This window comes from Porcisia hertigi, chromosome 14, assembly GCF_017918235.1.
Source record: "Porcisia hertigi strain C119 chromosome 14, whole genome shotgun sequence".
In the NCBI taxonomy this organism is placed as follows: domain Eukaryota; phylum Euglenozoa; class Kinetoplastea; order Trypanosomatida; family Trypanosomatidae; genus Porcisia; species Porcisia hertigi.
The window spans coordinates 163,293-191,211 of NC_090573.1; the positions used below are offsets into that span (position 1 = coordinate 163,293).

Consider the following 27,919-nt stretch of genomic DNA (forward strand, 5'->3'; position numbering starts at 1 on the left):
AATGAGGACATACGTAAAAGGTTAGTGGACTCCGAGAGCGTCACATTGTATGTGAATGAAAAAAGAGAAGAGGAGAAGAGAAGAGATTGTACACACAGGTACACGCACACATGAATAAATATAAATATATATAAATGTATATAAATATATATAAATATGCGTATACGTATATTTGCGATGAAAAGGTGAGGGATTTTTCTGGGCGGGATATCACACTCACACAGAAAAAAAAATTAACGTATGAGAAATCCAAAAAAAAGAAACGATATCATACCACACTTCTATGCATACGGTATGCTCTCTGCAGCGCTCTTACCTCCCCCCTCCCCCTCCGCCCTCCACGCCATTCGATTAACTCGGAAGAAGAGAGCTGAAGGAACATAAGGGAAATACGTAGCCACAAAAAACTACCATGGCGAACACGGCAAAGTAAAGCGTACCGGAGATGGAAACGGCCTCGACAGAGAAAGGCCGTCAAATGTGATGGGTGCAGCCAAGTGGTGGGAGTTGGGGAAAAAGTGGGCGGGGAAGGGGGGCGAGAGGAGGGCGAGAGGGGTGTTGTCATGCTGAAATTTCTCTCAGCGTCGCGACAAGAGGAGCACCAGGGCATTCAAAACGTCACACGGGTTGCCCGCATGGCGACCTTCCACTACAGAAGCAAAACAAAAAACGAATTTATGAACTATAAAATCAAGAATAAGCAGGGGTATCACTGTTTCTGCAATGACGTGCACGTGAGAGAAAAAAAAGGGCGTTGTTGAGATTGTAGGCGGGCCGAACACTTCGCTCGAGCGACTCACTGACGATTGCATGCATCTGACATAACTCCGTTTTCTACAACAACCTTCACGAGGTTTCCAGAAGACTTCAAACAGCCCACGCGCATCTCCGGCAGGTAGCTGTGCGCGCCCGTGGTGTGCGCGTGGACGCTGCCGTGGAAGGCCGCCGTCGCGTCCTTGCCCACGTAGGCGAGCAGCACTGCACGGCCACCAGGGTGTGCGTCCAGCCAGTGGAGCTTCTTGTCCGTGTGCGCCCGCGCAGAGTCCATGGGGATTGGACGCTCCAGGTCCAACACGAAGTCATGCAACACCATCAGCTTGCGGCCTCGCTTCACCTCCGCACGCACGTCGTTCCACGTGTACTTCGCATCCGCGGGCACATCCAGCCGCTTCACTTCCTTTGTCGCTTCTACGAGAGCACGCTCGTGTGCGCGCACCCCCTGCGCAGCCACAGCGCGGGCGACCACGTCGCAAGGCACACGCTGCAGGTTGTCGCAGAAGCCCAGAATGCTGCTCATAAAGATATACCACTTGGTCACATCGATGTGGTACCAGAGATGGCCGTTGCGGTAGTCGTTCGGGAACTGGTGGTGGTAGTTGTGGTAGCCCTCGCCAAGGTTTATGACTGCAAAGATGATGGAGTCGTGCGGCGTCATGTCATGGGCGTAGGGCTGCGTGGCGCCGAAGAGGTTCGTATGCGCGAGGCTGTTGATCAGGAAAGAGATTTGCTGGACTAGGAGGACTTTGAGCCACACCACCCAGAAGAATGCACCTCGCCACTCACCAGTGGTTGCACCAGCCACTACGAGGGGGATCAAAATCCCCGTGATGCCTGCAATCACCGCAAAGTACCTGCGCTGGAATTCCACGACGAGGCTGTCCTTCAGGTCTGACACATCTGCGTCACCAAGCAACTCGTAGTCCATGCGCATGACGAACCAGCCGAGGTGCGAGAAGACGAAGCCACGGGTGGCGTCGTACGGGTCCTTGGGGGTGTCTGTAAAGTTGTGGTGGATGCGGTGGTTACGCGCCCACCACTTGATGGAGCCCTGGAATGCACCGGCGCCGAGGTAGGCGCACATCCACTGCATCGCCTGCCCACCGGTGAAGGCACCGTGTGAGAAGAGATTCCCAACTGCCTGGTGCCTGGTGTGTGTGTGTGTGTGTGGGCGGGGGGGGTGGTGATGGGTGGAGAAAGGAGGGTGCTGAGGCAGGCGAGTCGAGAGCAGCCGCCGGCACATATCCGCGAGAAAACATGGCAAAGGAGGGGATGTGGTGGTAGGGTGATAGCGAGGACGAAGTCGGTAGTGCAGAGAAACGACTAGAAAGGGCAGGGACAAGGGCACTCAAGCAGCAAAACTCAAGGTGCTCACTGCGACGCACCAGCACCTTCAAAAGACTTTTCTTGTAGCCCCTCTTGTCGGCTTCCCTTTGTTTTCCCGTTTCTACACATGGAAGGTGTTGTTCAAGAGGAGGATGCCAGGGTGCGTGCAACCCACGACGTGACACGCCCACATACAAAAGACGCGTACACTATTCCATTAAGCCATGCAAGAGCAAGACGATTGTGTGTTGGCGCAGGTGTACAATAAATAAATATAAATATTTATATTATATTCTTCTATCCCCTCATTTTTTTTCCTCTCACCTCTCCAAGTGCGCGCTGTGTTGAGGCGGTCGTCGTTCCGAAAAGGAAAAAGAAGAGAAAGGGTGGGGTGGGGGGGGGGTGGGGCCACACATCTGTTTTTATTTTTTGTTCACATGGCACCGTAATAGCGAGAGCTAGAGAGGAACCTCACATACAACACACACACGTGTACTTCTCACAGCTAAGAATCCATGCTTCACATAGAACCCCCTCCCCCCCTCCCTCTCTCTCTCTCCACACCAAAACAACAACAGCAAAAAAAAATCAAAAAAACATGAAGATCAGCAGTAAAAGATCGGAGGACCCGAGAGAACAACAACAAAGGAAGAAGCAGCAGCCCTCCTTCCCCTCTTTTTTTTCTTTCTATCCCTTCCTTTCGTCCCACGTGTACACGGTCGATATTGTGGCGTGGAAGGGGGCCTGGCATGAGAGGCGCGCAGGAGAGGTACCACACCCACACGATCTCTCACTTGCTGCACCGTTGCTCATGATGCCACTTCGGTAGAAGAGAGAAGACCCCTTGGCGCCATACGCTCGGCTTTGTTGACCAGTACGCTGAGGTTTTCCTCGAGGCGGGCGAGCCTCATAGTGATCTCGGTCGACAGCGCCGACGCACCGGTGCTATTGCTTGAGGGATGGTGCATCCCCTGTAGAGGGTCGTGCAGCTTCAACGGTGGTACAGACGGTTGGGCACCGGCGCTGTCTGCGTGACTTGCTCTCGAATCTACGCTGCGAGGAGATGGTGAGGTCAGCGCCGACTTTATTTTCATCTCTCTGAAGAGGGAAAAAGAGCGTCGGAACGAGGCGCTCCTTGGGGTTCCGCTGCCGGTGCGCAGGCACGGAGTCCCAGGCGAACGCGGGGACATGGAGGGCGTGGTGCCTCTAGATGACTGACGACTCAGCGCAGTGAGGGTATCATCAAAGGTGTAGGTGGAGCGGAGAAACGCCATCTCGGCCTTGAAAAACTCACGGCGGAGGGCACGAAAACTAGAGGCCTGGTGGCTCAGCAGTAGTGCATTGAACTGGATGGAGAGTTGGTTGCGCTTCTCTCGCTTTGCCACAAAGAGCTTCCACGCGCGCTGAACGGTGCGGGCCGCCTCACCAGGAACCTGCGCGCACAACTTGTTGGTGTGGAAGAGCGTGTATAAGTTGCGCTCTGCCGGGCTGACACGGATGAGTGCATGCATCATGCTGACACACCAGGCAATGACGAGCAGCCCCAAGCACCAGGCAAGAAAAGCAGTGAACCGCCCCACCAATGTCGATGGCGCGACATCGCTGTACCCGACAAAGCCCATCGTGGAGGAGCAGAAGTACACGGCATCCGCGTAGCTGACCTCCTCGGCCTTGCTATACAGCATGGCCAACCCGAGCCACGCCACAGTAAAACCGCATGCCGTTTCCATGGCGTGCGGGAATACAAACGTGGTGCGGAAGAGGTACAGGTGGGTGAAGCGATATCCACACAGAGACGCCACAGCGCGCTTGAAGACGCTCTGCGTGGAGAGACGTGTGAAGTACAGGACGTAGACATACGAACGCAACACGATTAGACTGTCTAGCATCTGAGCCCAAGGTGCAGTGCTCGTGACGCCGGGCGGGGTCATGATGATCCAAACAACCATCTCGCACAGCATCAGAGACAAGTGCGGTGAGTGCAGGAGGTTCACCGTGTGACTTGCTGGGTTTGTCACACCGGCAAAGCGTGCCTTGATGTGGTAGATGAGGACGATGCACACTTCACCCATCAAGGAGAGGGCCAGAATGAGGCTGTGCAGCACAACGTTGCTCACGTACGCGCTCACCTGGAAGAGAGAGAGGATGCTGCACAGAAAGGCGAGGAACGCCATCATGCCTCTCAACCAGCAGTGGGTCACTTGGTTCTGCTCGAGGGAGACGAGACGCTGCCTCACCGGGTTTGACGTGGGCGGCACAGCAGTCGGCGCCTGTGCCCGAGTAAGCTTCTCGACACGTGCTCGAAGCTCCATCACTCTACTTGAGTTTGTATATATGTACAGCTTGCTACGACCCTCCCTGTCATATCAGCTCCTCCGTGTTCGCCAAAGCCTTGACGTGCCGCTGTGTGTGTGTGCTCTCTCTTTCTTCCTGCTATGTAAGAAAAAAAATGCGTGTGTACGGGTCAGTGTTCGTTTTTTTTTGTTATATATAAGATAAAGTAAGGGGGATAGAGTAGAGTAGGGGGGGGGAGGGGGGTGGGTGGGCCAATATACTGAATCCGTCCGTAGATCAGACGTCATCTACGGAGGCGAAAGAGGCACACACACACACACACACACACACACACACGGATGCAGACCCGTGGGAAATCGGTGGGCAGGAGGCGATCGCTCTCCCCTTTGCCTTGATTCGAGACCCGTGGTGTCCCTTCCAGCGTCGATGCTATTTGGGCCACATGTGTTCATTGGGGTAGTGCGGATGGAACACAACAACAGACACGAGACAACGTACCTTCAACAGCAGCAGCAGCCACACAATAATAAAAAAAAAACATATTTTAGTTTCTGCCACTTCTCTCAACAAACGCATCTGAGCATACGTCTTGTCATTCCCCCTCCTCCTCCCCTCATACACACACACACACACACACACACTCAGCTTGCTCTTCTCCACACGCCGGCTAACACGCGTAACATTACAGAGTCGAGAACGAAGGACATACACCCAGCCAAATAAGACTAGTCCATCATTGGGCAGCGTGGCTGTTTAAGGGGTCGAGACAGCGGCCATCCACCGTGGATTCCGTTAGCGAACAGGAGACAAAGGAAAAAAAAACGATTAGGCGATGTGTCGGCTTCGTGGGCGGAGGCGGGAACAAATAAAGACAATGAGGTGAGTGTGTGTGTGTGTGTGTGTGTAGTGGGGGGGGGGCGAGGGGAGAGGGAGGGGGAGGGGGGGGGGTACAGGAGGTGGTGTAAAGGGGGCGCGACGACAAAGTCTCCAAGGGTGCTGGGGGGCAAACCAGAGTCGGTGTCACTCACCGGCACCTCAAAACCACCAAAGTAGAAGAGTGAAATGGCCAGAGGGTTCGAGCAATGGCGGGGGTTACAAGCCGCCGGTTTGATTGGATCTTCCAGCTCTCTCCCTCTCGCCCCCGCCTCCCCCCCCCCCCCCACACACACCATCGTTGCGGCTGTGCCGCCTAGATTCGTTTCTTAGATTCTGCACACATTGCGCCGGCAGACTTCTTCATCACACATGAGAGACTGCCATGCTGGGGGGCTGTGTCGCGGCCACAGCACTCATCGCCTCCAGCAGCTCTGTCAGACGGGCACACTTTTGCTCCAGCTGCGTCACCTGGACCCTCCACTGGGCCATTTCTGCGACTACCGCTGCTGATGAGCCGCCGCTGCTCGTGGGGGCTGCCGGCAGCTCCGCGTCGGTGTGCTCTAGCGAGTCCTCAGGGAGAACAATTATAGACTCGATGTCGCGACGCGACAGCGATGAGGCTGGCAGATCACGGTGGCGCAGGGCAAGGTACACACGCTCCACATCTTTCATCCGCTGCAGCTTCCGCGCCGCCTGGTCCGTGGCAAGCAGGTACGCGTTGTATTGGTAGGCTGAGATCCCCGTGAGCGGGTGGACGTTTGTTTCCTGTAGCGAACACTTGGCGTTGTTCAGTTGCTGCCGTGTGCGACGAAGCGCGGCGATCATGTGGGTTAAAACCCACGAGAGGACCAGCGTGTAGATTTTATGCTTGATGGGCGGTGCGTGCAGTTTGACCTTGCGCGCCTTGTGCAGCCGCCAGGCCAGCTGGATGACGCGTGCAGAGCGGCTGCGCAGTGTGCGTGCAAGGTCGTGGCACCTCATCAATGTCTGCATGTTGTGCGAGCGGTCCGACGCCTGCAGAAGCGAGTGCATGGTGATGATCAAGAAGGCCATGATGATGTTGCTCGCGATCCAGGCGATAAAGGTGACCGTGCGTCCACCGAGTGTGGAAGGGGTGATGTCGCCGTACCCCAGCGTCGCCAGCGACTGGAAAGAAAACCACAGGGCATCACTGAGGAAGATTTTCTGGGTGCCTGCGAACAGGCAGCCGATGATCAGCCATACACACAATACCACTGTTGCCACGACAGACACCTTGTTGTGGATCAGCCCAGTGCGAATAAGAAAGGAGGTGGACAAGGGCAGGTCACTGATGGCGGACATGGCCCGGCAGAACGTACGGTATACGTACATGGCATTGCTCAGGTACACCACGACGGAGTACAAGCGAATAAAGATGAAGCAGTTCAGCAACCTGAAAAAATGTTCGCCGAAGAAAACAAACGGCGGGGTCTGGATGTTCCACACCACGACCTCGACGGCCATGTGGAGGAAGTAGGGTGAGGTGAAGATATTACGTCCCTCAAAAAGCACGTTCGTCACTCCCGAGAACTGCGCCTTGACCTGATATGTTTTGCATATGACGAGGATGGCCGCCTGGGAGACGACGAAAATCGTCGAGTTCACCAGAACCGCGGAGTTTCCAAAGCTCAGCAGCGAAAGAATGAGCACGGCGATCGATAGTAGTGCCTGCACCCCACGCAGCCAGCGGTGATACACCGAGAGGACTTCTAAAGCGGCTAGTTCCTTTGCCACCACTCTCGGCGGCGCCTTCTGGTACCTCACATCAATGTGCAGGTCGTCCTTCAGAAAATGTTTGATACGGCGCCCGAGAAGTCGCGGCCCTTTCGTGATGGAACGCGTCACCTTTGAGAAGGCGCTGCGGCGACGTTGCTTCGACACGAGGATGACGCCATCGGGCGTGGCAGTCGCCGCTGGAAAGGTGGGCTTCTGCTCATGCGATGTCACAGCCTTCGATAGAAAAATGCCGTCGCTGCCACCCTCAGCGGGCGTCGATGAGGATCCGGGGAGCATCGCAGAGGGCTGAGGCGGAATGAGAGCAGGGGCAAAGCGGTAACGCTGGTATGTGGTGTATACCTATCAAGGACGGGGGAGGGGGGTGGTGGTGGCGGTGATGGAGATACACACCGCATGTACTGTACAGGTGCTCCGCTATGTTTTTTTTTTTTTATGCGGGTGCTACCATTGGACGTGTACCGCTGGTGACTAGCAGCAGTACAATATAGAGGGGAAGCACGAACGCGTGCAGAGAAAAAGGAAAAGAGGGAGCGCACAGGTGTACACACTGAAAAGAAGTCAGAGGGTGGGTGCGGGGAGGGCGAGGGGAAAGAGGCACGCGCATAAAACGTGTACACCCCCTCCTTTCCCAATGATAGACAAACTACGCAGGGTAGTGGTGCACCACAGATCGCCTGCACGGGTTGAAGGGGGTTGCCGCCCCCTTTTTTTTACTTTGCGAGGGCAAACAGTAGGATAGTGTGACCCAGCAAAAGTGTGGGGGAAGGGGTGGAGGAGGGAGAGAAGTGCGCGTGTTTTGTATGTGGGGAATAGTCTCGGTGGCGCCGGCAATCGACATGGCATCACCCATTCGGGCGCACACACACACACACACACATGTACGTACACGTGACTCTCCTTCTTTCAGTCATATGTGCTTTGCTTTGCTATTTACATTCTACATTATACTGTTTTCCCCTTAGTAAAATTAGACTTGCATTCACACGCGAGTAGCGGTGAATTTTTTTTTTTTTGGGGGGGGGGAGGGGGTGGCGGTCCACTGAGTAAGAGACAACCACCCAACCCCCCCTTGCCCCTTCTTCTTTTCCAAGCAAACCACATAAAATACGAGACAGGAGTAGACTTCACTCGCTCAAGCGCCGCATAAAAAAAAACAAAGGGGAGGGGGAGAAAAATGAGAGAGGGAATAAAACTCCAACATGAGTATGCCCTACAGATCGCCCTCCCCCCTATCCCCCTCCCCCTCTTCCCTTCCATAGATACCTACATATATGTTTATATAGTTATATACGTTGACATGTCTATCAAGCCAGCGTATCGATCTCTCTTTTTTTTGTTTGGTTGGGGTAATTTCTACAATCACCTCTTTATATGCATTGCGTTCACACACACACATACATGCATGCATACACGGAGGAGGAGAAAAGGGGGAGGGTGGAGAGGGATGCATCAATAAAGAGGATGAGCAGGGAGGGAGAATGGGTGGGTAGGCTGTGATTCTAATGTAAGGCATGCCCCCCCCCCCCCCGAAACAAACACAAAACATTTTGAAGAACATCATTCGCAACACACATGCGAGGGTGTCCACCAACAGAGATGTTGAAAAAGATGTGAGGGGAACGAGAAGGGGGGGGGGAGGAGGGGGATTGAGGCAGACGACAGAAGGCGGCAACAGTCCACCGTAACAGCCATGCTGTTGCAAGCACAAATAGTTAAAAAAAAGGGAGTGTAGAGAGGCAAAGAAATCAAAAGCCTGGGGGGGGGACAACGAATAATAAGGAAAAGAATATACTGTTATAGACAGTGACAGGAAGTCACGCCCGCACAGCGGAGAGAGCAGCCGGATAAAAGAAAGAAAACATGTGCACATGAAATCCCTTACCAACGAAGACTTTCCAACGCAAGTAGATATCCCCCTCCCCCCTCAGCAACAACAACAAAAAAGGGATAAACATAATTAACGATAGGTGTACACATATGTTGTGTTGAGTAACACACATACACGATTGTATACATATATATGTATATATATATATACATGAATAATATATATATATATGTGTGTGTGTGTGTGTGTGAGTGGGTGCGGGGGGTAATAACGCACTGCCATCTCTTCCCCCCCTTCCACCCCCATGTCGTCGCTCACACGTCTGGTTTCGTAAAGGTTATACAGCCTAGAAGTCAAAGGACTGCCGTCCAATGAGCGGGTTTTCGAACGTCTGCGTAGGCCGCCGTGATCTTTGCGTCGTCTCTGCTGTCACCGAGACTTTACTTGGCGATCGCCTCACCAAATCGACCTGTTCCTCGTCGGGAGCGGGGGAGGGGGATGGGGAGGGGGTGTGCATTCCAGGGCTCGCACTCTTCGCCAAGGAGGGGCGTCGGCGCCCTGGACTTATCTTACTGCGTGCACTCACAAAACTGCCGCGCGACGGCAGCTGCGCTGACCTGGCAGGGAACTGAGAGGGCTCGGGGGAATTAGAGGAGATGGTACGTCTGGGGCTGATGGTGGTGGTGGTGTTCTCGTTCACAGGACTGGGCGTCGCCTTGGGCAGATGGACAAAGCTGCTCCGTCGTGTCTGACCGGACGGGCTTACGGAACGCGCGCTACCGCGGCGGTGAGCTGCAATCTTTGCCTCTGTTTCCTCTGTTCGTAGTAGCAGATCCCCAATTTTAGTGCGAAGCGCCTCTTCTTCCCGCAAGTCTTGTTTGTGTCGACAGTGGTACAGGAGGAGGAGGCACAGCAGGAGAGCGAGAACGAGAACGAGCAACTCGACGCCCACAGCCACCAGCGGAACATGGCGGAACGGATGCGCTGCTGCCCAGGCCGGGGTGGCAGCGGAGTGCAGCAATTTGAACTGCTCTTCTGCGTCGCTGGTGGGGTTGTCCACACGATGCTCCAAGTAGGCGATGAGGGGCATCTGCCGACAAGTGTAGCGCCATTCACCGTTCGCGTCCACAGAAAGTACGGAGTCGACTTTGTCTATGCCGGAGAGTTCCGGGCACGTCTGGAAAGTCGAGCACTGCAGGTGTCGAGCCCGATACTTGTCAGAGAAGTTGGTGTAGAAGCCGTTGACTGCCTTCGTGCCGTCCCAAAAGATGAGTCGGTGGTCAATTTGATCTGATGGCAGCCGGTCCGGCAGCGAGGCTGGATAGCGCCAGTACTGAACACAGCAGAATGGGTTGACGGCGACGCAGTCGCTGGCGATACCCGTGTGCAGCAGCGTTTTGAAGCAGCCCAATGTAGTATAGATGTGCTTCCTTCCATCCTCCGGCGGGGACGGCAATTTGCACTTGTCAAATCCCTGCACTTCTGTGCCATCGCCGTAGTTGTTCATGACAGACACTGCGAAGAGGTTCTTGATGAAGACGTTCATGTCCTCGGTGAAGGCGTAGAGGAAGCTAGTCAACTCGTTTGGCAGCAATTCTTGTGCCTCAGTGGCGGGACTTCTTTTTGCTTCGTAGGTGAAGTGGCGACCTCTGCGCTGCGCGAGCAGGTATGCCGGGGAGGCGTCGACCATCACAACGGTGGTGCACGTGGATACACACAGAAGCACAGTTAGCAGCAGAGACTGCATGGCCTTGTACGGTGATGTGAATAGGCAAAGCGGAATGCGTTTTACACACCCCTGGGCTGCGAGCAACACAGAGCGGTGCCCCCCTCCCCCCCCCCTTTGTGGAGTGTGGGTCGGTGCGCGCGTCCTCGTGCCTCTCAGTGCCAGGCGGGCCCCCTTAGAGAGCGCCGTACTTCGGTACGCCAGTGGTCTGTGTGATTGGCGGGAGGATACGGGAGATGGAGAGAAAAAAAGGAGGATTTTTCATTACGGACGCCTCGATTGCCTGGGCGGTCTGCGCTCTGTATGACAGTTCACTCATGCCGGGCACCAGTCATGGTCGGCGAGAGAGGGGGTTGCGAGCGAAGCAGAGAAAGTAACGAGGGATAGGAGGGGAAGGAGGAGGAGGAGGAGGGGGGGGGAAGAGTGCGACCATACGAGACGCAGGTACACACGGCGCGCTAACCTCCGTTTGACTCAAACAAGCAACCCCCCCCCATCCCCACGCACAAATACTAGGTAGAGTTCCAACAGCACTGAACGCTGAAGACAATTTTTTTTTGTTCCCTTCGCCTCTTGAAGTGTTTGTGTGTGTGTGCTGCGTGTGTGTGAGAGGGGAGGGGGGGGGACAGCAACCAGCATGGTCTGCATAACGAGGGAGGGGGGGGGGGGTGGGGAAAGGTGGAAGGATATCCCTCTTTGACACCGAATCATAATAAAAAAAACAGACTCAAGAGGTCGCTGACATCCCCCCCCCCCCGGGGCGTCACCTGAGAACCTGCAAGTGCTTAGCTGCCTGGACAGCGACGCTTATCGGGGGAATGCAAGGGTTGCGAGTGTAGGGGTGCTGCTCAGGGGCAGGTCGCGTTACCACTGGCACCCTCGTGTCCGTTCCTGGAATTGTTGCCAAGGGTGTTTGCGTTCTCCTCGCCATCCACTTTTCTATGCCGTAGACCTTTGTCGTCGCGCTCCCGAGAGCGACAAGAGGCCAGTTCGTGCTCCAACTGCGTTTGTCGCTGCAGCGCCGCCTCCCCGAGTTGCAGAAGTGGCTGTACCACGTCTAGATGGATCTCGGCAAGCCGCTTGCGTTCCTGCCCGAGTGCATCGGCCAACATCCTCACCTGCCACTCAAGCTGCTGCACATATCGATTTGTATTGCCAGATTCACGAGGGGGCGGTTTGGTCAGACCGCCAACGCCACATTTGACTTTCGATGTTTCGTGGTGTGAGCTGCAGCGGCTCTTCAGTTGTGTAGGGATGGCAGAAGTCACAGCAGCGATAGGCGCAGGGGATTCTTCGTGCCCCTCTCCAGGTGAGACCTCATGCTTTGGTGGCCGGGAAAGGTTAGGGGCGTACCTTGAGGAGTCGAGGGTCACCGAGGCCTGCTCCAACGTGGTTGTACGCCGACTCGCGCCCTCGGTCGGTGTGGGAACGCTGTTTAACCCTTCAAGTAGGGCGCGTACTTCGCGTCGACGACGCTGCTGCAAGATGGCTTCCGCACGCGCGCGGTACGGGGTGCTGAGGTAGTCGTGCAGCGTCGAAAGCTTTTCTTGAAGTTGTGCCACTGTGAGGGAGGCGCTGTTGCCGCATTCACTACCCCCCAACGACATCACACTATTCGCAGGTGAAGAGTCCCTCCCCTTTCTTCCTCCCCTCTCCCCCCCTCCCTGCCGGTGGTGGTGGTGGTGTTCAGGGTGTGTGTGTGTGTGTCTGTGTGTTTTTTTTTGGGATGGGGATGGGGATGGGGATGGAGAGGCAAAGAATGCGGAATAGAGTTGGTGTGACGACGACGTATGTTCAACTGACTCAGATTCAAAGCGGAAGCTTGACGCTCACTTCCACTCTCTGTAGTGTGTGTGTGTGTGTGTGTGTGTGAGAAGGGGGGGGACAATGGCAGATTTTTTTGTTGCCATCCTCCTTTGCCTGATGTTACGCAAGTAAGTCGATGATGAGAGATTGTGGGGATGGGGATGATGATGATGATGAGGAGACATGACCGAAAATTCTCAGGAAACAAACAAACCAGATAAACGGGCGCATCGTTTGCTTCTCCGCTTGAAGCTCTTAGTGAGCTCACAGAGAGAGACGAGAGGGGGTGGCACCAGGGAGAAAGCAGGCGAAAAAAGGGAGAAAAAAGTGGGCTGGGTTGGATTGCGGTTATGGCGCAGGTACGGCGGATGATTCCTCCACAACACGGCGTCACCTCACTTTATTATCTTCCTCCCCCTCCCCCCTCCCCTTACTTATGCATGCCCCATTCCGCCTGCCCATTTTACGTTTTTCATCGGCATCACCTCCTCCTTTTTTTTTTGGACTCTGTGATGCAGGAGTACCCCTCGTCATGTCATTCAGAGACGGGCACGTTAGACACCAGGACTTGTTTTTTTTTTGTCGTTAGCGTTGCACCCAAGTATGATCGCCCCACAGCCCCTTTATCCTCAACACACGCACACAGGAGAGGCGGCTTTAGTGCGCATTAGAATTCACAAAGAAGTTGAAGGGTGGAGCCGAAGAATCGCGAGGCAAACAGGGAGAGACAAGGAAGAGGGAGGGGTGGTGGTGGTGGTGAGAGTGAGCAGGTCCAGAGGCCACACAGGCACGCAGCAAGTCTGCACGCACCCGTTCACTTCCTCCTCAGAGACTTCTTTTTGTTTTGCTCTACACACTGCCCCCCCCTTCCCCTTCCCCTTCCCCTTCCCCTTTCCCTCCCCCCCTTTCCCCTCCGTCCTCTCCTCTCATTTTTCAAAGGGGTGGGTGGGTATATATATATATATATATATGGATTTATTTATTCGTGTCATTGTAAGTTAGCATACGGAAGAGGAGGAGAGGCGCAACAAAATATTTCAATCGCACATCACACAGCCACATTTCTTCCCTCTCCCCCTTCCCCCCCTCCCCTCACGCCACCACGTGTATTTGCCGCGTTCCCGATGACGCTTATACTAGAAATCAGTGTTTGTCTTCTGATGTTGGCAGCGCGCGGCTATGGTACTTGCGCTTGTACCCTTGTGCCTTGCTACAGTCGAAGAACTTGATCTTCTCGGTATCCTCGAGGTGTTGACGTACGAGATGCAGGCCGGCTACGCTGTAGTCCATACGACTGACACTCTCGTCTAGGCCCTCAGAGATGCGCCGGCGAAGGACGGCGAGACGACGAGCACCGTGCGCTTCAGAGACTTCGCCGCGGACGGCGGCAGCACGCAGTCCTTGAGTTGATCCCGACTCTACGGGCATCATGACAAGTGCAAGAACTATCTTCGACGCCATCTCGTAGTTGAGCACAGCCTTCTCCGTCAGCATCGATTCCAGTGCACTCAAGAGTGCATCGACGTGGATGCTGGTGAGGGAGAGCAGAGTGTAGCGGAGTTCGCTCGGCCGGATCGTTTCGACGGTAGACCAAAGAAATTCCCACTCTGACATGTTCAGCAGCATCGGGTGACGCGGTGTCGACTCATCGCCGCGCTGCTTCCGCTGCTGCTCGATGTTCACAATATCCAGCGCCTCCATCAACCGCTCTGCTGCCTCCGCCGTTGTGGCTGTCTGCTGGCCCGCAATCCCGACTTCAACGACCCCGGTACCGCTCGCATCTGCTCCATCGAGCTTCTGCAATGCCGCACGCTTGGCGGCCTCCTCGTCCATCGCCTCCTGCGCCATGCGCTCTTCCTCTTCATGGGGGAAGACGATGTCTTGCGTGCGCAGAAAGCACCGGATGCAACGATCAGTGCCGGCGGTCGCAACGCACGTGCCATTCGCCGTGACGGAGACTGCCCAGAGACCGCGCTGGTGCTGGCGGAACAGCTGGATCATCGTCCAGTTGTCGCCGTCCCACTGCTTCACCGACCCGTCCATGGAGACGGTGAACACGTAGTGTGTGTCTTCCAGGAACTCCACCTGCGTGATGTAGTCGTCATGTGCGTGGATGGCGCGGTGGCAGTCACCGAAATCTGTACCCCAGAAGCGCAACGACTTGTCCATGCCTACCGAAGCCACAAGTGCCCCGTCACTCGAGAAGGAGAGCGATGTCGGGGGAAGCTTGTGGCCAAAGAGAGAGAGGTACGGCTTCATGGTGTCCGCAAAAAAAAGTTGGATGTTGTTGGTCTGGAGCCCCACACCGAAAAAGCGTCCGTCCGGACTAAAGGAGGCGCACAGAGGCGCCTCCGTCAGCTCAATCTCTTGCTCCTGGACGAGGGTGGCACCGCTGCCTCCGGCTCCGGATGTCACTGCATCGTCACCACCACCACCACCGCCGCCGCCATCTGTACTCACTGCCTTTGCCTTCTTTTGGCCAGTGCCACTACTACTCGCCTTCTGAGCGCCTTTCTTCTCTTCAGTGAGCCCAACGGACCAGAGAAGCAGCCGACGATCGGCTCCGAGTGTGACGAAGCCGGAGCCGTTTGGCTTCCGCACAATGTGCTTCACCCCACCAACGTGGATGGCTGGGTCACGGAATAGCACGACGGACGATGCCACGTCAAGCAGCAACACCGACCCATCCTGCTGGCCAGTGCAGCAAACCAGGGAGGAGATGGCAGACATGCAGGTCGCGTCTTCGACATCTACGCTGCCCACGCTGTTCAGCGCACCCTTGAAGTCCACGCGTGCTATATTTTCTTCCTTGGCATCGTAGAAGTCATGGTTGTCCAGGTGGTCGCTCTCCAGCAGATGTGACTTCACCGTCAGTGACCACATCATCACCTTCTCCTTGCTCATCGACAGCAGCGCCGTGTCGGTGTCAACAAAAAGCAGCTCTCGAATATCGCTGTGGTGGCCTTTCCAGTCAAAGGTGTGGCGCAGCTTGAGGTCCGCCAGGGTGAGCACCGACGCCCCTTCGCGGTCGCTGGTCGTCAGCGAGGTTGTGAAGGTCTCCATTGTGTTGTTGTTGTAGATGACAGCAATGTGCAGCGTATCGGCCTCGCTGAGCTGCTCGCGGGCTGTCGGAGGAACGAAGTGTACACTGCGTATCTTTTGCGTGAGAAAGAAGACGCGCAGCGGAATCACCTCCGTTGGTGTCGCTGTAGCGTCTGCGGTACCGTCGCGCGACAGCGCCGCAGGCTCGCCATCGTCCCCTTCACTGTCTTGTACGTCGTCGTTCTCGTCCACAGGGTTGCCCGTCTTGCTCTCAGGCTTTTCCTTCTTCTTATCCGTCTTGCCCTTGGAGCCCGCCACCGCTTCCTTGTCGGCCCTCTCATCGCCATCGCCTGCCGTGCCACGTCGTCGCTTGCGCTTGCGGTACAGCTTCTTCTTCACAGCATCGGCAGTCAGCACGTGGAACACCTCCACGGTGCGACTGGTGCACCCTACAATATATGCACCGTCGTGAGAGAAGTTGAGCGTCGTGATGGGCTTATGATACTTGCGTGGGATGGTACCGTGGTCCAGAATCACAGCATCTTCCTGCGACGTCGACGCCAGCAGCGGCTCTGTATTGTACACCTTCAGGTAGTTCTCCCGCATGCCACAGTAGAGGCGGCAACCCTGCGAGTCCGCCACCATGGCGGTTACTTGGGTGTCGGACACGACAACGGTGTGGAGGCACTGGCGCAAGGCGAGGTCCCACGTCTTGACCAGGCCATCTGCCGACCCACTCAGCAGCAGCGTGCGCTCAGATGTCATGCTGCTACCCTGATCGCCCCTTGTGCCCGCGCTCGTAGAGGAGGGCATAATAGCGAGCGCTACCACACCGCCGCGGTGCCCGCGCAGGCGGAACGACGCCTCTTGGCTGACAAGGTCCCACACTGTGATGTCGGTGTCCTGGCCTCCGGAGCACAGCGTCGAGCGAGCCGAGTCCACGGCAACGGCCAGCACTTGCGTGTCTACGCGATGTCCGAGGGCGTAGAAGCGGCACATCGGCAGACCGTAGTTGTTGGCTGCACTACACGAGAACACGGCTACATAACCGTTTGAGTACCCGACGAACAGCATCCAGCCGCCGCCGAAGGGTTGTGCCGCTGCGCCGTTGCCACGCTGCGCGTCCGCCTCTGGACCGAGCCGGCCGCCATGGTGGGCTGCCTCCAGAGGGACGACGCGCAGGGTAGTGACTTCGACCGGCATCTTCGCCTCGGCAGGGATGAGCGTGTGAAGCAGCTCTCCGCTACGCACCGAGTAGACGCGGACGGCCTCGAGGGACGGCACGAAGACTACCGCAGCTGACGCAGCAACCACAGGGGCGGGGGCCGATCGACCATTCGTGCCACGGCCGTGGGAAGACCCACTGCGGCTGCCGCGACCAAAAGTGCTGGCGTTGCGGCCGGGGGAGGGGGTGGTGTAGCGAGACGGCACTACAGCCGCGTCCATCGCGAGGGAAGCATTGCTCACTACAGCGCCGCCTTGTGGTCCGACAACGTAGCGCAGGTACGTCTTCTCGACCATTGCAGCCAGTCAAAACAGAGGGTTTTCAAAGTACGCAGAGGTGAGGGATGCACAAAGAGAGAGAGGCACCACCGGTGCGAATATGTGGCGTGCACGCTCTTCTCCTGTTTATGTTTTAATATATATGTATGTATATATATTGTTTGTTTCTTCTTCTCGTGTCAACAAGTGAGGGGTGGGGAACCACTGCCTGCTGTCAACCCCTCCAAAAAAATAAAAGGGGGGGGGGGGGCGGAAGCGGGTGGGTGGGGGATGTGGAGAGTCGTGTAAGGAGGTGATGATGAGGGGAGAAAAAGTAAGGGATGGTGTCGAGGCGGCTACACCGCGCACCTACACAAACCCCCAATGCCCAGTTCTCCCGACGGATGCACTATCGGGGATGAATCAAGCCGATCCACTCGCGTACCTGAAGGTGACCAGCTGCACAATTCTCAGCATGCATGACCACAACATTGACACAGAGGAAGCAGCGACCGATGCGTTCCGGGGAGGCGGAGCAACCCCCCCCCCTCACACAGACGGATGGCGGGATCTGAAGAATGAATTCACACTGCAAACGGTCACTCGGCTTGCATCACCAAGTACGCCTTGCTCCTTCTTTCTTTTGAATATTCTTTTTTTTTTAAATTGCTTGTTTAGTCGGTGATGGACACAGCGCGCACCTCTGCGAGAGAGGGCGCGGGCAAAACACACACACACACACACACACACGCTGTCGTCCTTTTCGCGCGCTCAGCGTCTCTCGAGCCGCACGACCCAGCGATGAGGTGCGTTAGACAATCCCACCAAGCCTGTTCTCCAGTAACCATTGGCCCTTCTCGAACATAATCCCGCGCACCCGAGAGCTCGTCTGGCGTGAGGTAACCTCGAACTCATAGCGCACCTTACGACGATAGAAGTCCTTCTCTGTCACGACAAGCGTCTTGTAGCCTTCCTTCAACAGACGCCGATAGAGCTGGCACGCTTGCTCGGCAGTCGGCTCGATCGGCGGCAAGTACATACTTGAGTCGAGGCGCTGTTGTTCCAGTTCCATGCGCCGGCGGTTGGCGCGGGTGTAGTCGGGCGGACCCTCTTTCCACCACTTGCCACCGACTCCAAGCGCACAAGGCGTGCAGCAAAACTGCAGCCGCGCAGGCGAGGTGCTCAGTGGCATTGGGTAACTCACTTCTCTCCTAGGAGGGAGGGGGTGTACCACTAATCACACGTATTCAGTGGTCAACGTCGGTGGTCGACCTGCAGGGAGACGTGCTAGTGCAAGCTTCAAGGGGAGAGGGGGCGGGGGGGCTCTGAGTCGCCGGTGCGCGCAACGAGCCCCGTGTGTGTGTATAGATATGTATATGAAATCACGAATGCGGGCGAACGACTCGTTTCGTGGGGACACCAACACTGTACGACCGACTGCCCCTCTTCTCGATGAGGCAAAAGAGCGCAACGCTGAAGGTGGTGAGGGGGAGAGAGGGAGAGCGGAGGAGGAACGACGAAAAAGATGATAAAAACGGCTTGAGCAATACATCTGTCCCGATACATACACAGGCGCACACATATATATGAAGGGGTAGAGGGGGGGGAGGCGGGGAGAGGAGGGGCAAGTCACTTCGATGATATCCACTTCGATGGTGTGCATGCCTGCCGAGAGTGCATAGGCCAGCGGAGGGTGGGAGGGAGGAGGGGGGGGGGGAAGGGCAGAGGCACGGGAAACGCGTCATCGCCGTCACTCTCTCTGCTTCTGCCGACTCACCAGGCAGGAGAACATACTCTTGTTCCCCCCTTCCCCTCCCTCAGGATCAGCTTCTTTTTCCTCAACTACTCCGTGCGCAATTGTTGACCGCATGAAACATGTGTCACTTGGTGTTTCTTTCACTGGATCTCCTCATGACACTCCCGAGAATTTTTTTTCTCCTCCGGGGTTTTATGACGCACTGGCACCCCCCCCTCCTTCTGGCTTGCCAGTGGAGTCTCTCTTGTTGGCGCTACGCGTGCCAAAACACAGCCTTCCCTTTACAGTCACTTGGCGATTTAGCAAACTGCGGTGCTGGGGCGCACCCCCCAACGCACTCTTTTGCACGGCGGTCGTAGAGCAGAACATTTCACGGTGGCTGCCGGTCGTCGGCACCAACACATCATCATCGATGTCGTGTTGGACGTGATGGGTAGAACTAGTGCCGCCCCCCTTCTGGACCCAGCACGTAAAAGACCATCGGGACATGTTCGACACTCGGAGCAGCGTCCTGGTCGGCGCGCTGCGCTGACATCTGTTGACGGGCGTGACAGTAAGGGTGCTCAAAGTGCGGCAGGGGAGGGGAGGGGAGGGGGATGGCTCCTTCCACCAGCAAGTTGAGGCACGGCTGCTGTCGTTTAATGGCTAAAGGTTGCGACCCTCAACGTACGGCTTCGGAATGGGCATGTTGTGCATAGAACCGCGGCCCAGATGCTTCTGTGTCCCGGCCCGGACATTCCGTCTGGGGTGTGACCTCTTCCTTTTAGTGGACCCACCGCTCGATGTGAAACGGGGTCGCCGCTGTCGGTGACGCGTCGCCGACGCGGTGCGACTTTCCGCGCTGTCGTCGGCATCCCTGTCGCCGCCTATCGCACTGTTCCCCCCTTCGCCGTCCTCCTCCTCCTCCTCGTTCTCCTCGCTGTCCTCTTCACCGTCAACGAAGGCGTCGAGAAGTACCTTCTCCCGTTTTGTCACAAGCCGCCGCTGATGCGCCTTGGCAATGTCAAGAAGAAGGTCCGGCGCGAACAGGTAGCGGTCGAGCTCCAGCGTGCGCAGAGCCTCGTCCTGCTCCCGCTCCACTGTCTCTTCAATGGGTGTGTACACAACTTGCGCGACCCCGTTATCCGTGGCTGCCTCGTGGTCGACACCGCGCTCTCCGTGCAGCTGCTGCGGTTTCTGATAGCTGCGCGGCACTTCTTCCGTCTTTGAGCGCGTGAAGTAGACGCGATTGCGAAAATCGTCTGGATCGAAGGTGAGCTCATGAATGAGATAGTCGGCGAGCTGTGGGGAGGTCAGGAGCAGCTTCGGGCTGCCGTACACAATACCGGTTCGGCGGCCGAAGGGAATGTGCAGACGTCGTACAAACGGCGAGGACATTCGGCTCAGCGCGCTGCTGGCTCCCTCGTCGGTGTCGTCCTTCCCGTCCTCCCCTCCTGCCGCGGTAGCCTCTCGGCCCGAAGCGGAGTGAAAGGCGTGGGGAGCCTGGGGTTCGGCGATGCCTGCGTGATCAGCGATTTGGTGGATCATCTCCACAATGTCCTCATGTAGCCAGTTGCGGGGCATGTTGTGGAGCGTGACCCACACGTACGATGGTTTCGGCGCCGGCGAGGATGTCTCAGTGGCATCGGCGTCTGATGCTCCACCGTGTTCAGGACGTGCGCTGTTCGGTGCGGGGGTCGATGTAGCCGCTTTGTGCTCCTGCGGGCTGCTCGTCAACGGCCCCCCAGGATGCTCTTCGTGCGGGTTGGGCATGGCTGACCAGATAAGATCCATAGCGTCGTCGCTCGTTGGGTCAGGGCTGTTAGCGGGGTTGCTGCTGCTGCTGCTGTTTGAATCGTCGGTGGTGCGTTGGGTTGGGTGTGCTGCGCTGTAAAAACGCAGCTGGCGGCAAACCGCACATGCCGCTACAGTGGCGCACGAGGCAGTTTTCGTAACGCCGCCTCCCAACGTGCCTCTTGTGAAGCGGCTCGGTGCGCATAGCGCCACGGCTGCTCTGGAGGCCCGTGGCCACCAGGTTTGGCGAGAGAGCAGCGGGCCGCGCATAGCTCCTCCTCCGTTTTTCTCCCCTCTTTCTTAGTTTTTTTGACACTAGGCGCGGTTTCCCAGGGAAGCAGGAGGAAGGGGGTGCTACCGTCTGTGTCTGTGTGTGTGTACGTGTGTGTGTGTGTGTGAGGATCTCTCCAGCAAAAAAAAGGGGGGTGGGGCAATGATCGCGCCAACGCACCGTAGAATGGCGAGGGAGTGAGGGAAGAGAGGAAGCAGATCGACAAATTAAATCACAATGTGCATCCCCCTCGCCACACACACACACACACACACACACACAAACACACACACACACACACACACGCACGAAGCTTACCAAAGGTGGCAGGTGCGTGTGGGTGTGTGTCTGGGGGAGGAGGAGGAGGTGGGGGGGGGGGCGGTGTGTGTGTGTGTGTGGGTGTGGAGGTGGGCGTTGTGTGTGTGGGGGTGGAGTGGCGTGGTTAGTTTATCTCAATGCCACTTCTCATCAACAAGTCTGGTCATTGCACACACACACACACACACAAAATAAAAAATAACCTCCATAAAATGCTTCATTCCAACACAGTGTAATTAAGGTGTCTCCTGCCGGTCTATGATGATACCCACAGGAGGGGGTGGGGCGGGGCGTGGGGAAGAGAAGAACAAAATCTCGAATGAGGTGGGCGTTGTGTGGAAGGCGGAGCCGTTTGTACTGACGTATTGAGAGGAAGAGCCGACAAGCACGCACGCATCAAATGGAATGAGCATTCTTGGGTCCGAGAGAGGGAGGCAGGCACCTGCAACCCGGAGGCAAACAGCAGCAACAGCAGCGCGGATTCAGAGCTGATGTACACCATGACAACAAAGGCGGGGCGTTGTACTCCCTTCTCCTCCTCCTCCTCCCCCTTCCTCTACCGAGAACTTCACCAGTCTGTTGCACGGCGCAGCTGCGCCTCCATCTGTCGGTCAAACAGAAGTGTCTGTCGAATGTAAGGGGCAAGCGTAAGAAATGTGTTCTCGGCTCTGAGGCGCGTGTCTGTGTTCATCTCATAGAATTCTTCTCCAGGTGGTGACGGTTGTCTCTCCCCTGCATCTCTACATGTGGGCCGCGCGGCTGCGCGTCCGCTCAGTGGTGGTGGGCTTTTACCTACAAAATTTGACCTACCGCCAGGGCCACGTGATGGCGAGCCACCAACTGTGACTGCGTACGGCAACGAGGAAGATGCTTCTCGCTCGCCACAGTGACACCGCGGGCGCCGTTGGCTGAGCTCAAACGGAACGGGTTCTGTGAAGTCGCGCCGGAACGTTGTTGGGTCATAGTAGTGAAGCCGCTTCGCCTCTTCCGCCTCTTGCAGAGCTTCCCGCTCGTTGTGCGCACGCCGAAGGCGCTCCACAAACGCCTCGACGCCGTTGATGGGCTGCGGCAGTGGCTGTAATGACGGAATGTAATCACACAGGGGTGACGCGCTTTGGGAAGACGACGACGACGACGAAGACATTATTGTGCTCGCGTGGGGGACCGCACGACGACTCCCACTCCCGCGCGCCTTCGGCGAGAGGGACGAGCGACGCAGCTCCTCATCTGTGTCGTGACGGTGATAGAGGGGGCGGCCTTCGGCAGCAGCCACACTGTTCTCCACCTCCACGCCCAGGCGGTTTATGCTGGGCTCGAATGTACATTCCTGTTGCTCCCTCTCGAGAGCTTCGTACACGGCCTGTACACGCCTCGCCTCCTTGCGTTCGTGCCAGAGAGCTAGCCGGCGAGCAAACGCCTGCACACGACTTTCCGGTGAGCCTGTGCCAGAGCACGAAATGCGGAACAGGCCGTGGTCTCCTCTCTGCACCCGAGTGGCGCCACCAGGCCGGCGCTTGCTGCCAGTCCCGGGGCTCCCGACGTGTGTGGGTGAGGCGCTGGGGAGGCGGCTTGGGGGCGAGCTTGAAGGAAAGGGGGTCTCTGGTGGCTTCAGCAGTTGGTTGGGGAGCGCAGAGGGCGAGTCTCTTGCTGAGGGTAGTGTGCACTGGCGCTCGTGGGTGTTGCCAGACAACTCGGAGTCCGAAGGGGGTTCGCCGATGCCAGGACCCGCAAGGATGTGTTCGACGAGTGTGTTAAGGTCTTCTTTTCCATTCTCTCTACCATCGGCATCCATGTGCGTTGCCTTCGCTCTGCTGACGTCGGAGCTCAAGGCGTACACGGGTGAGTTCATCTTGGTGGTGCGGCTGTTGTCGCCGGCAGGCTCTCTCTGCTGTGCCAAAGTGGCCTTGTGGGAGCTCACGCTGCACATCCATAACGAAGAGGATGTAGGGTTAGGTTGCGGGTGTTGATGTGATGACGACGACGACGACGTCCGCGGGGTCATTCGGCTGGTGTGAGCGGAGCGGTCGCGCGACTGCAGAATGGAGTCAACCAGCGCATCCAGTTCACTATCAACGGGACCGCTTTCTGTCATGGGGACGGTATACAAGACAAACCAACGGAAGGCGAGTGGCAGCCGGTCGCTAATAAATCCAGTGATGGGTCTAGACCAAAAGAGGCGGGGGGGGGGCGCGCAGGTGGGAGAGACAGAAGGACGGAGACGATCTGGGGACACACGGGGAAGGGAGGTACCACGCGCGTACTGAGTTTTGTCGTTTGTCCGTGTTTGACGTGCGCAGCAGCGAGGCGGACCCGCAATGGAGTATCGTAATCGGCACTCCCACAGGCGTGATCTTTTTTTTTCGTTGTTGTTGTCGTTGCTCAGCCGCTGCTGTTGTTGTGTATGTGCGTGTGTGTAGGTTTTATGAATGCAAGACGGCGGCGATTGGGGGATGGGTGGGCGGGCGGGCGGGCGGGCGGGAGTCGTGGCCCGTTCTTCTAGGCTACGCTGCACGCCGAGAAGTCTCAAGGGGCGGCGGCGAGGACGGCGGTGGGGTGCGTGTCTGATGGTGGTGGTGATGGGTGTGATGCAAGAGTCCCCCCCTCCCAGGGTGCGGGGGAAGGAGGTGGAAAGGGGAGGAGGGAGGGCAAGAAAATGAAAAGGGGACAGAGGCTGTCTGAAAGCGGTCAGCTCATGAGGGTGGTGGTGGTGGTGGTGGTGGTCTTTGGGGATGGAGGAGGGGGAGAGGGGGGAGGGGAGGTGAGACGCATCCTCGTTTTTTTCATTGTGATATTGGGAACGAGCAAACGATAACAACACCGACAAAAAAACATCCAGAAAGGTGTGCGTGTGTGTGTGTGGTCTAGTCGAGCAGAGGGTTTTGGGAGTGAACCACCTTCCCTCCCATTGCATACCGCCCCCCCCCTCCCCTCAAAGTGCAGGTCCTCGTTGAGTTTTGCACTGGCGAAGAGTTACTCCCTCCCCTCCCTTTCTCTCCTCTCCCCGCGAAAGGGGGAAGAGAACGAGAGTGCCGCTCCCGGTCTGTTGTTGTGCATTTTTATTTGTTAATTGCGGGAGTATCTCAAGGGGGATACCAGTAGAGCAGCGCAACCGAGGCGGGTGACATACACCCCACAGAAACACACACACACACAGTGGCACCATCACCACACCACAACGACTGCGATCCCACCAAAAAAAAAGAAGTAAAAGGCGGGGGGGGGGGCGTAGGGAAACGAACGAGCTAGAGGAAAAGAGCGCGTGTACGCAAGAAACCAAGTTGTTGTGGGAACACCCACCGAAGAAGAGACATGGTGTAGCGTTTCCATCAAAAATCGCACCATCCTTCGCCATAGCAGTTATCGGGGAATGAAGGCAAATAAAGAAGAGTATGTGGAATCAAGAAACACAAACGCAGGGATAAGACGGAGTTTTTTTTTTTTTTTTGGGGGGGGGGGGGGGGGGAGGGCATGATTGTACATCCATACACCGACTTCTCTGCCGATTCGTTCCTCTCTTTTCCCCTCCCCCTCCCCCTCCCCCCCCTCTCGGGAGGAGAGACCTCTTCAACGGAGGCCCCCAATACGCGAAATCGCCTCCACTCTTCACTCCCTTCTCTCATATAATTTCATAGAATGCGCGTCGCAATCATGACTGTAGGCGCCAGGCGACTCGTCGTCACCAGCCGAGCAGAGCTCGGCATTTCGCTGACCGCAGACGCCACAGCAGATTCATTACACGTTGAGGGGCCAGAACTTTCTCTGCGCTTCCCACCTGCCCTGTGCGCACCTTCGGCATCGCGCGCGGCAAAAACGTTGTCACCAAAAATTGCCTTTTCCATACTCCCCGGTACAGTGGTTGCCTCACGACTACTGGAATGCATGCCGAGTCGCCCGGCCGAGTCCGAGAGCTGCTGTCCATTATCCCAGGTATGTGCCGAACGGCTCTGCGAGCCTGCGTCAGAAATGACACCTGCGTTGGCTTCGCTCTCGGCACGCAGCCGAGGCGGCAGCGTTGGGTGTGACACATAGATGACTGTTTTTATTTCGTTACCGTCATCACCAACGTTGATGCAGCTTGGCAGTGGCGGCAGTAGGTCCTCCGGGATGTCAGTGACAGTGCCACAGCAAGGGCACAGAAGAGAGACTGTGTTGATCGGCGCATGGAGTACCTGCCCACACGTGACGCAAGTAATTTGCATGTTGTGGGCCGCGTTCAGTGCGTTGCACACGCAACAGCGGCAGGTGATGGCGCCGAAAGGGTAGGTGAGGATGTTGTAGCATCCATAGCAAACTAACTGGCTAAACAGCATGTCGGTGCACACTTTCTTGGACGTCAAAAAAAAAGAAATGGAAGCAGTTTCTTTAGCTAGACACCAGCCCTCAGCCTACAGCAGCGGCAGGGGTGGGGTGGGGTGGGGTGGGGGGGGGGCGTGAGCAAGAGAACAGACAGACTCGATGCTAGATCATGGATACGAGTAGGGCTGCACGTTCGTTTTTTATTTGTGCGCATCCGTCGTGGGACAGAGGGGTCACGTGCGTGAAGAGAGGAGGGGTCAAGTACAATAGATGGACATTAATATGTTGAGCTGCCTGGTACAATGTCTGCCACCCAGCAAAACACATGGTGGAGAAAGCCTCAAGACCAACAAGAGCCGAGTGATGCGCGTGTATGGGTGGCGACGTGACTCGCTGAGATCCAACTTGTTTATCACATCCGATGGGCCATGTTTATCAGAGAGAGCTCGTAGAGTACATCTACGGCATGTTCGTGTGTGTGTGTGTGTGTGAGGGGTGCCGTGGTCTGTACGCCGTGCCTCTCTAACAGTTTTTTTTTATATTGTCATCCATGACGAGGGTCTGCGCAAACACACACACACACACACGCAGAAGAAGGCGGGAGAGAGAGAATTTGATATGCACATACAGCTTTGCCGTGTAGCAAAAAGGAGAGGGGGATGAGGAGGGGAGGAGAGAGGGATGAGGGGGGCATCCGTTTTAAAAACAAAGCTACAATGGGGGAAGAAGAAAAAAAAGAGAACTGTCATGCTGTACACATCGTCTCTCTAGTTGCTGTGTATTATACTTCTTGCGGGGGAGGGGAGGGGAGGGGGGGGGATCGGTGTAGTGGGGCAGCAAAGGTGGTGGTGGTGATGGTGGGAGAAGGAGTCCATATGGGATTCATGACGATACAAGGACGGCCACACACACACACACACACATACACACAGGGAGTGAGGGGTAGGGAAGGAAAGAACAACAACAAAGGATAAGCAGATCTGTTATCGGGCCTTATGCGTACACACCCATGTGTGTGGTTGGGCCTCCGTGGACATACGAGTGCGCAGGTGATGATGGAAGTATCAAAGACCCAGAGGGGAAAAAAGAGGGTCGAGATTCGTTTGTGGGAGGGAGGGAGGGAGAGGGGGGGGCCTACCGAGTCTTTTTGGGTTCACGAACAGTCGGAGACTTGGCGTCCTTGCTTAACTCGCGTAAGCGCAGTGCGATTGCTGTCACGTACATGACGAGGGCCATGCGAACATTTGCCTGGGTCGTCATGCACCCGCGCTCGTTTGTGTAGTTCATGTAGCTGGAGTACACGGAGATGGCGCTGCAGCCAATCCACTCCATCATGTCCAGTGCCAGGACAGTGATGTTTATACTGCCGGCTGCGGTGGTGTTGCCGCGGGCCTGCGCGGTATCCTGGCGCACGTAGACGGCGTTGCGGACGGCAGACGTGACCATCGCGACGGTGGCGATCATGGTGAAGCAGCTCGTGCCAATACTGAAGGTGTGCCAGAAGTAAAGGGCGATGAGTACGTGAAACCACCAGTGCGAGGGCTGCACACGACGCATTTGACTGTCCTGTGCCGGCATGCCGACGATGTAGTCGCGCAGAATCAGGAAGAACGTGTCCAGCTGCTCCACTACCTTCACCATCACCGTGACGCACATGGCGAAGCCAACGTAGCCTTTGTAGATACGATGGTCATCCCAAAGGCACAAAGTCTCAAAGAAAGACTTGGTCAAGATAGACTGCGCCATGGCGGGTACCAGCACGCATGACGCGGCAGTGCACGCGATGCACACAATGAGATGATAAGTAGAGGCCGCAACGTAGCACGACTTGAGCGCTGCCATCCTCTCTCTTTGGACACCGTTTTGTTCTGGCAGGGCACTGGCGGCCTGCGGCTCACGCTTGTTCCACCAGCGCAGAACTCGGTCGCCCTTACTCACCATCACAAGATAGGTGGATGCAATGTATCCGACTACATCGATATTTTCGAGCAGGTACGCCTGGAGCGGGTATCCATCGAAGTTGACCACGTAATCTGTGAGGTGAGGCATCATGTCGGCACGTGTGTGAATAATAATAAAAAAGGGTTGTGGGGAAGGGGAGGGGAGGGGGGGGGATAAAGTGAGCGGAGGAGTTTCGATTCTCTTCCTCCTCCCCCCCCTTGTAAATATCACTCAACGCCACGTATCGTGTTATCAATCCGCGAGGATGTGAGAGCTAACCCATGTAGGCCACCAAGGAGGAGGTGTGTACGAAGCGAGGGGGCACAGATGAGAGGGTGGGTGGGGGTGAGGGGAGAGACGCGGTGATGTGCGGCAACGAGATCATCTGTGGGATAAAATAGGGAATGAAAAAAAGAGGAGGGGGTGTAAGCGAGATGGAAAGGTGGTGGCTACAACGGCGCCAGCAAATTTTCGTCCTTTTTTGAGCAGCACTGCAGTTTTTCATGGGAATGTGAGCACCGGGTCAAGGACATCACCTCCCGCCCCCCCCGCCCCAACCGCAGGCCTCTCCGCCTATCTGATTCTGCTCTACACACACTTTGTCCTTCTTGAAAAAGACGAAGAGAGGTGTACTCTCGTGGAGAGTGC

The 27,919-nt window shown here is 56.4% G+C and overlaps 11 protein-coding genes across 11 annotated transcripts; all 11 read right to left on the reverse strand.

The window, feature by feature from the left end:
* Positions 1 to 796: 796 nt before the first annotated feature.
* JKF63_06698 (uncharacterized protein) lies at positions 797 to 1,870 on the reverse strand (the record flags this gene model as incomplete). Its single annotated transcript, XM_067902647.1, has 1 exon — positions 797 to 1,870. One exon carries the CDS (start codon positions 1,868 to 1,870, stop codon positions 797 to 799), a length of 1,074 nt encoding a protein of 357 aa, XP_067758540.1.
* Positions 1,871 to 2,912: 1,042 nt separating this feature from the next.
* JKF63_06699 (uncharacterized protein) lies at positions 2,913 to 4,415 on the reverse strand (the record flags this gene model as incomplete). The annotated part of the gene is made up of 1 exon (XM_067902648.1): positions 2,913 to 4,415. One exon carries the CDS (start codon positions 4,413 to 4,415, stop codon positions 2,913 to 2,915), a length of 1,503 nt encoding a protein of 500 aa, XP_067758541.1.
* A 1,222-nt stretch (positions 4,416 to 5,637) lies between these two features.
* On the reverse strand, positions 5,638 to 7,308 carry JKF63_06700 (uncharacterized protein; the record flags this gene model as incomplete). Its single annotated transcript, XM_067902649.1, has 1 exon — positions 5,638 to 7,308. One exon carries the CDS (start codon positions 7,306 to 7,308, stop codon positions 5,638 to 5,640), a length of 1,671 nt encoding a protein of 556 aa, XP_067758542.1.
* A 1,898-nt stretch (positions 7,309 to 9,206) lies between these two features.
* On the reverse strand, positions 9,207 to 10,607 carry JKF63_06701 (uncharacterized protein; the record flags this gene model as incomplete). The annotated part of the gene is made up of 1 exon (XM_067902650.1): positions 9,207 to 10,607. One exon carries the CDS (start codon positions 10,605 to 10,607, stop codon positions 9,207 to 9,209), a length of 1,401 nt encoding a protein of 466 aa, XP_067758543.1.
* Positions 10,608 to 11,434: 827 nt separating this feature from the next.
* On the reverse strand, positions 11,435 to 12,193 carry JKF63_06702 (uncharacterized protein; the record flags this gene model as incomplete). The annotated part of the gene is made up of 1 exon (XM_067902651.1): positions 11,435 to 12,193. One exon carries the CDS (start codon positions 12,191 to 12,193, stop codon positions 11,435 to 11,437), a length of 759 nt encoding a protein of 252 aa, XP_067758544.1.
* Positions 12,194 to 13,535: 1,342 nt separating this feature from the next.
* On the reverse strand, positions 13,536 to 16,955 carry JKF63_06703 (uncharacterized protein; the record flags this gene model as incomplete). Its single annotated transcript, XM_067902652.1, has 1 exon — positions 13,536 to 16,955. The coding sequence occupies one exon, from the start codon at positions 16,953 to 16,955 to the stop codon at positions 13,536 to 13,538; it is 3,420 nt and encodes a 1,139-aa protein (XP_067758545.1).
* Positions 16,956 to 17,727: 772 nt separating this feature from the next.
* JKF63_06704 (uncharacterized protein) lies at positions 17,728 to 18,108 on the reverse strand (the record flags this gene model as incomplete). The annotated part of the gene is made up of 1 exon (XM_067902653.1): positions 17,728 to 18,108. The coding sequence occupies one exon, from the start codon at positions 18,106 to 18,108 to the stop codon at positions 17,728 to 17,730; it is 381 nt and encodes a 126-aa protein (XP_067758546.1).
* Positions 18,109 to 19,317: 1,209 nt separating this feature from the next.
* On the reverse strand, positions 19,318 to 20,715 carry JKF63_06705 (uncharacterized protein; the record flags this gene model as incomplete). The annotated part of the gene is made up of 1 exon (XM_067902654.1): positions 19,318 to 20,715. The coding sequence occupies one exon, from the start codon at positions 20,713 to 20,715 to the stop codon at positions 19,318 to 19,320; it is 1,398 nt and encodes a 465-aa protein (XP_067758547.1).
* Positions 20,716 to 21,602: 887 nt separating this feature from the next.
* Positions 21,603 to 23,126, reverse strand: JKF63_06706 (uncharacterized protein; the record flags this gene model as incomplete). The annotated part of the gene is made up of 3 exons (XM_067902655.1): positions 21,603 to 22,614; positions 22,726 to 22,919; positions 22,953 to 23,126. The coding sequence occupies 3 exons, from the start codon at positions 23,124 to 23,126 to the stop codon at positions 21,603 to 21,605; spliced, it is 1,380 nt and encodes a 459-aa protein (XP_067758548.1).
* A 1,534-nt stretch (positions 23,127 to 24,660) lies between these two features.
* JKF63_06707 (uncharacterized protein) lies at positions 24,661 to 25,344 on the reverse strand (the record flags this gene model as incomplete). Its single annotated transcript, XM_067902656.1, has 1 exon — positions 24,661 to 25,344. The coding sequence occupies one exon, from the start codon at positions 25,342 to 25,344 to the stop codon at positions 24,661 to 24,663; it is 684 nt and encodes a 227-aa protein (XP_067758549.1).
* Positions 25,345 to 26,464: 1,120 nt separating this feature from the next.
* On the reverse strand, positions 26,465 to 27,382 carry JKF63_06708 (uncharacterized protein; the record flags this gene model as incomplete). Its single annotated transcript, XM_067902657.1, has 1 exon — positions 26,465 to 27,382. The coding sequence occupies one exon, from the start codon at positions 27,380 to 27,382 to the stop codon at positions 26,465 to 26,467; it is 918 nt and encodes a 305-aa protein (XP_067758550.1).
* Positions 27,383 to 27,919: the final 537 nt, after the last annotated feature.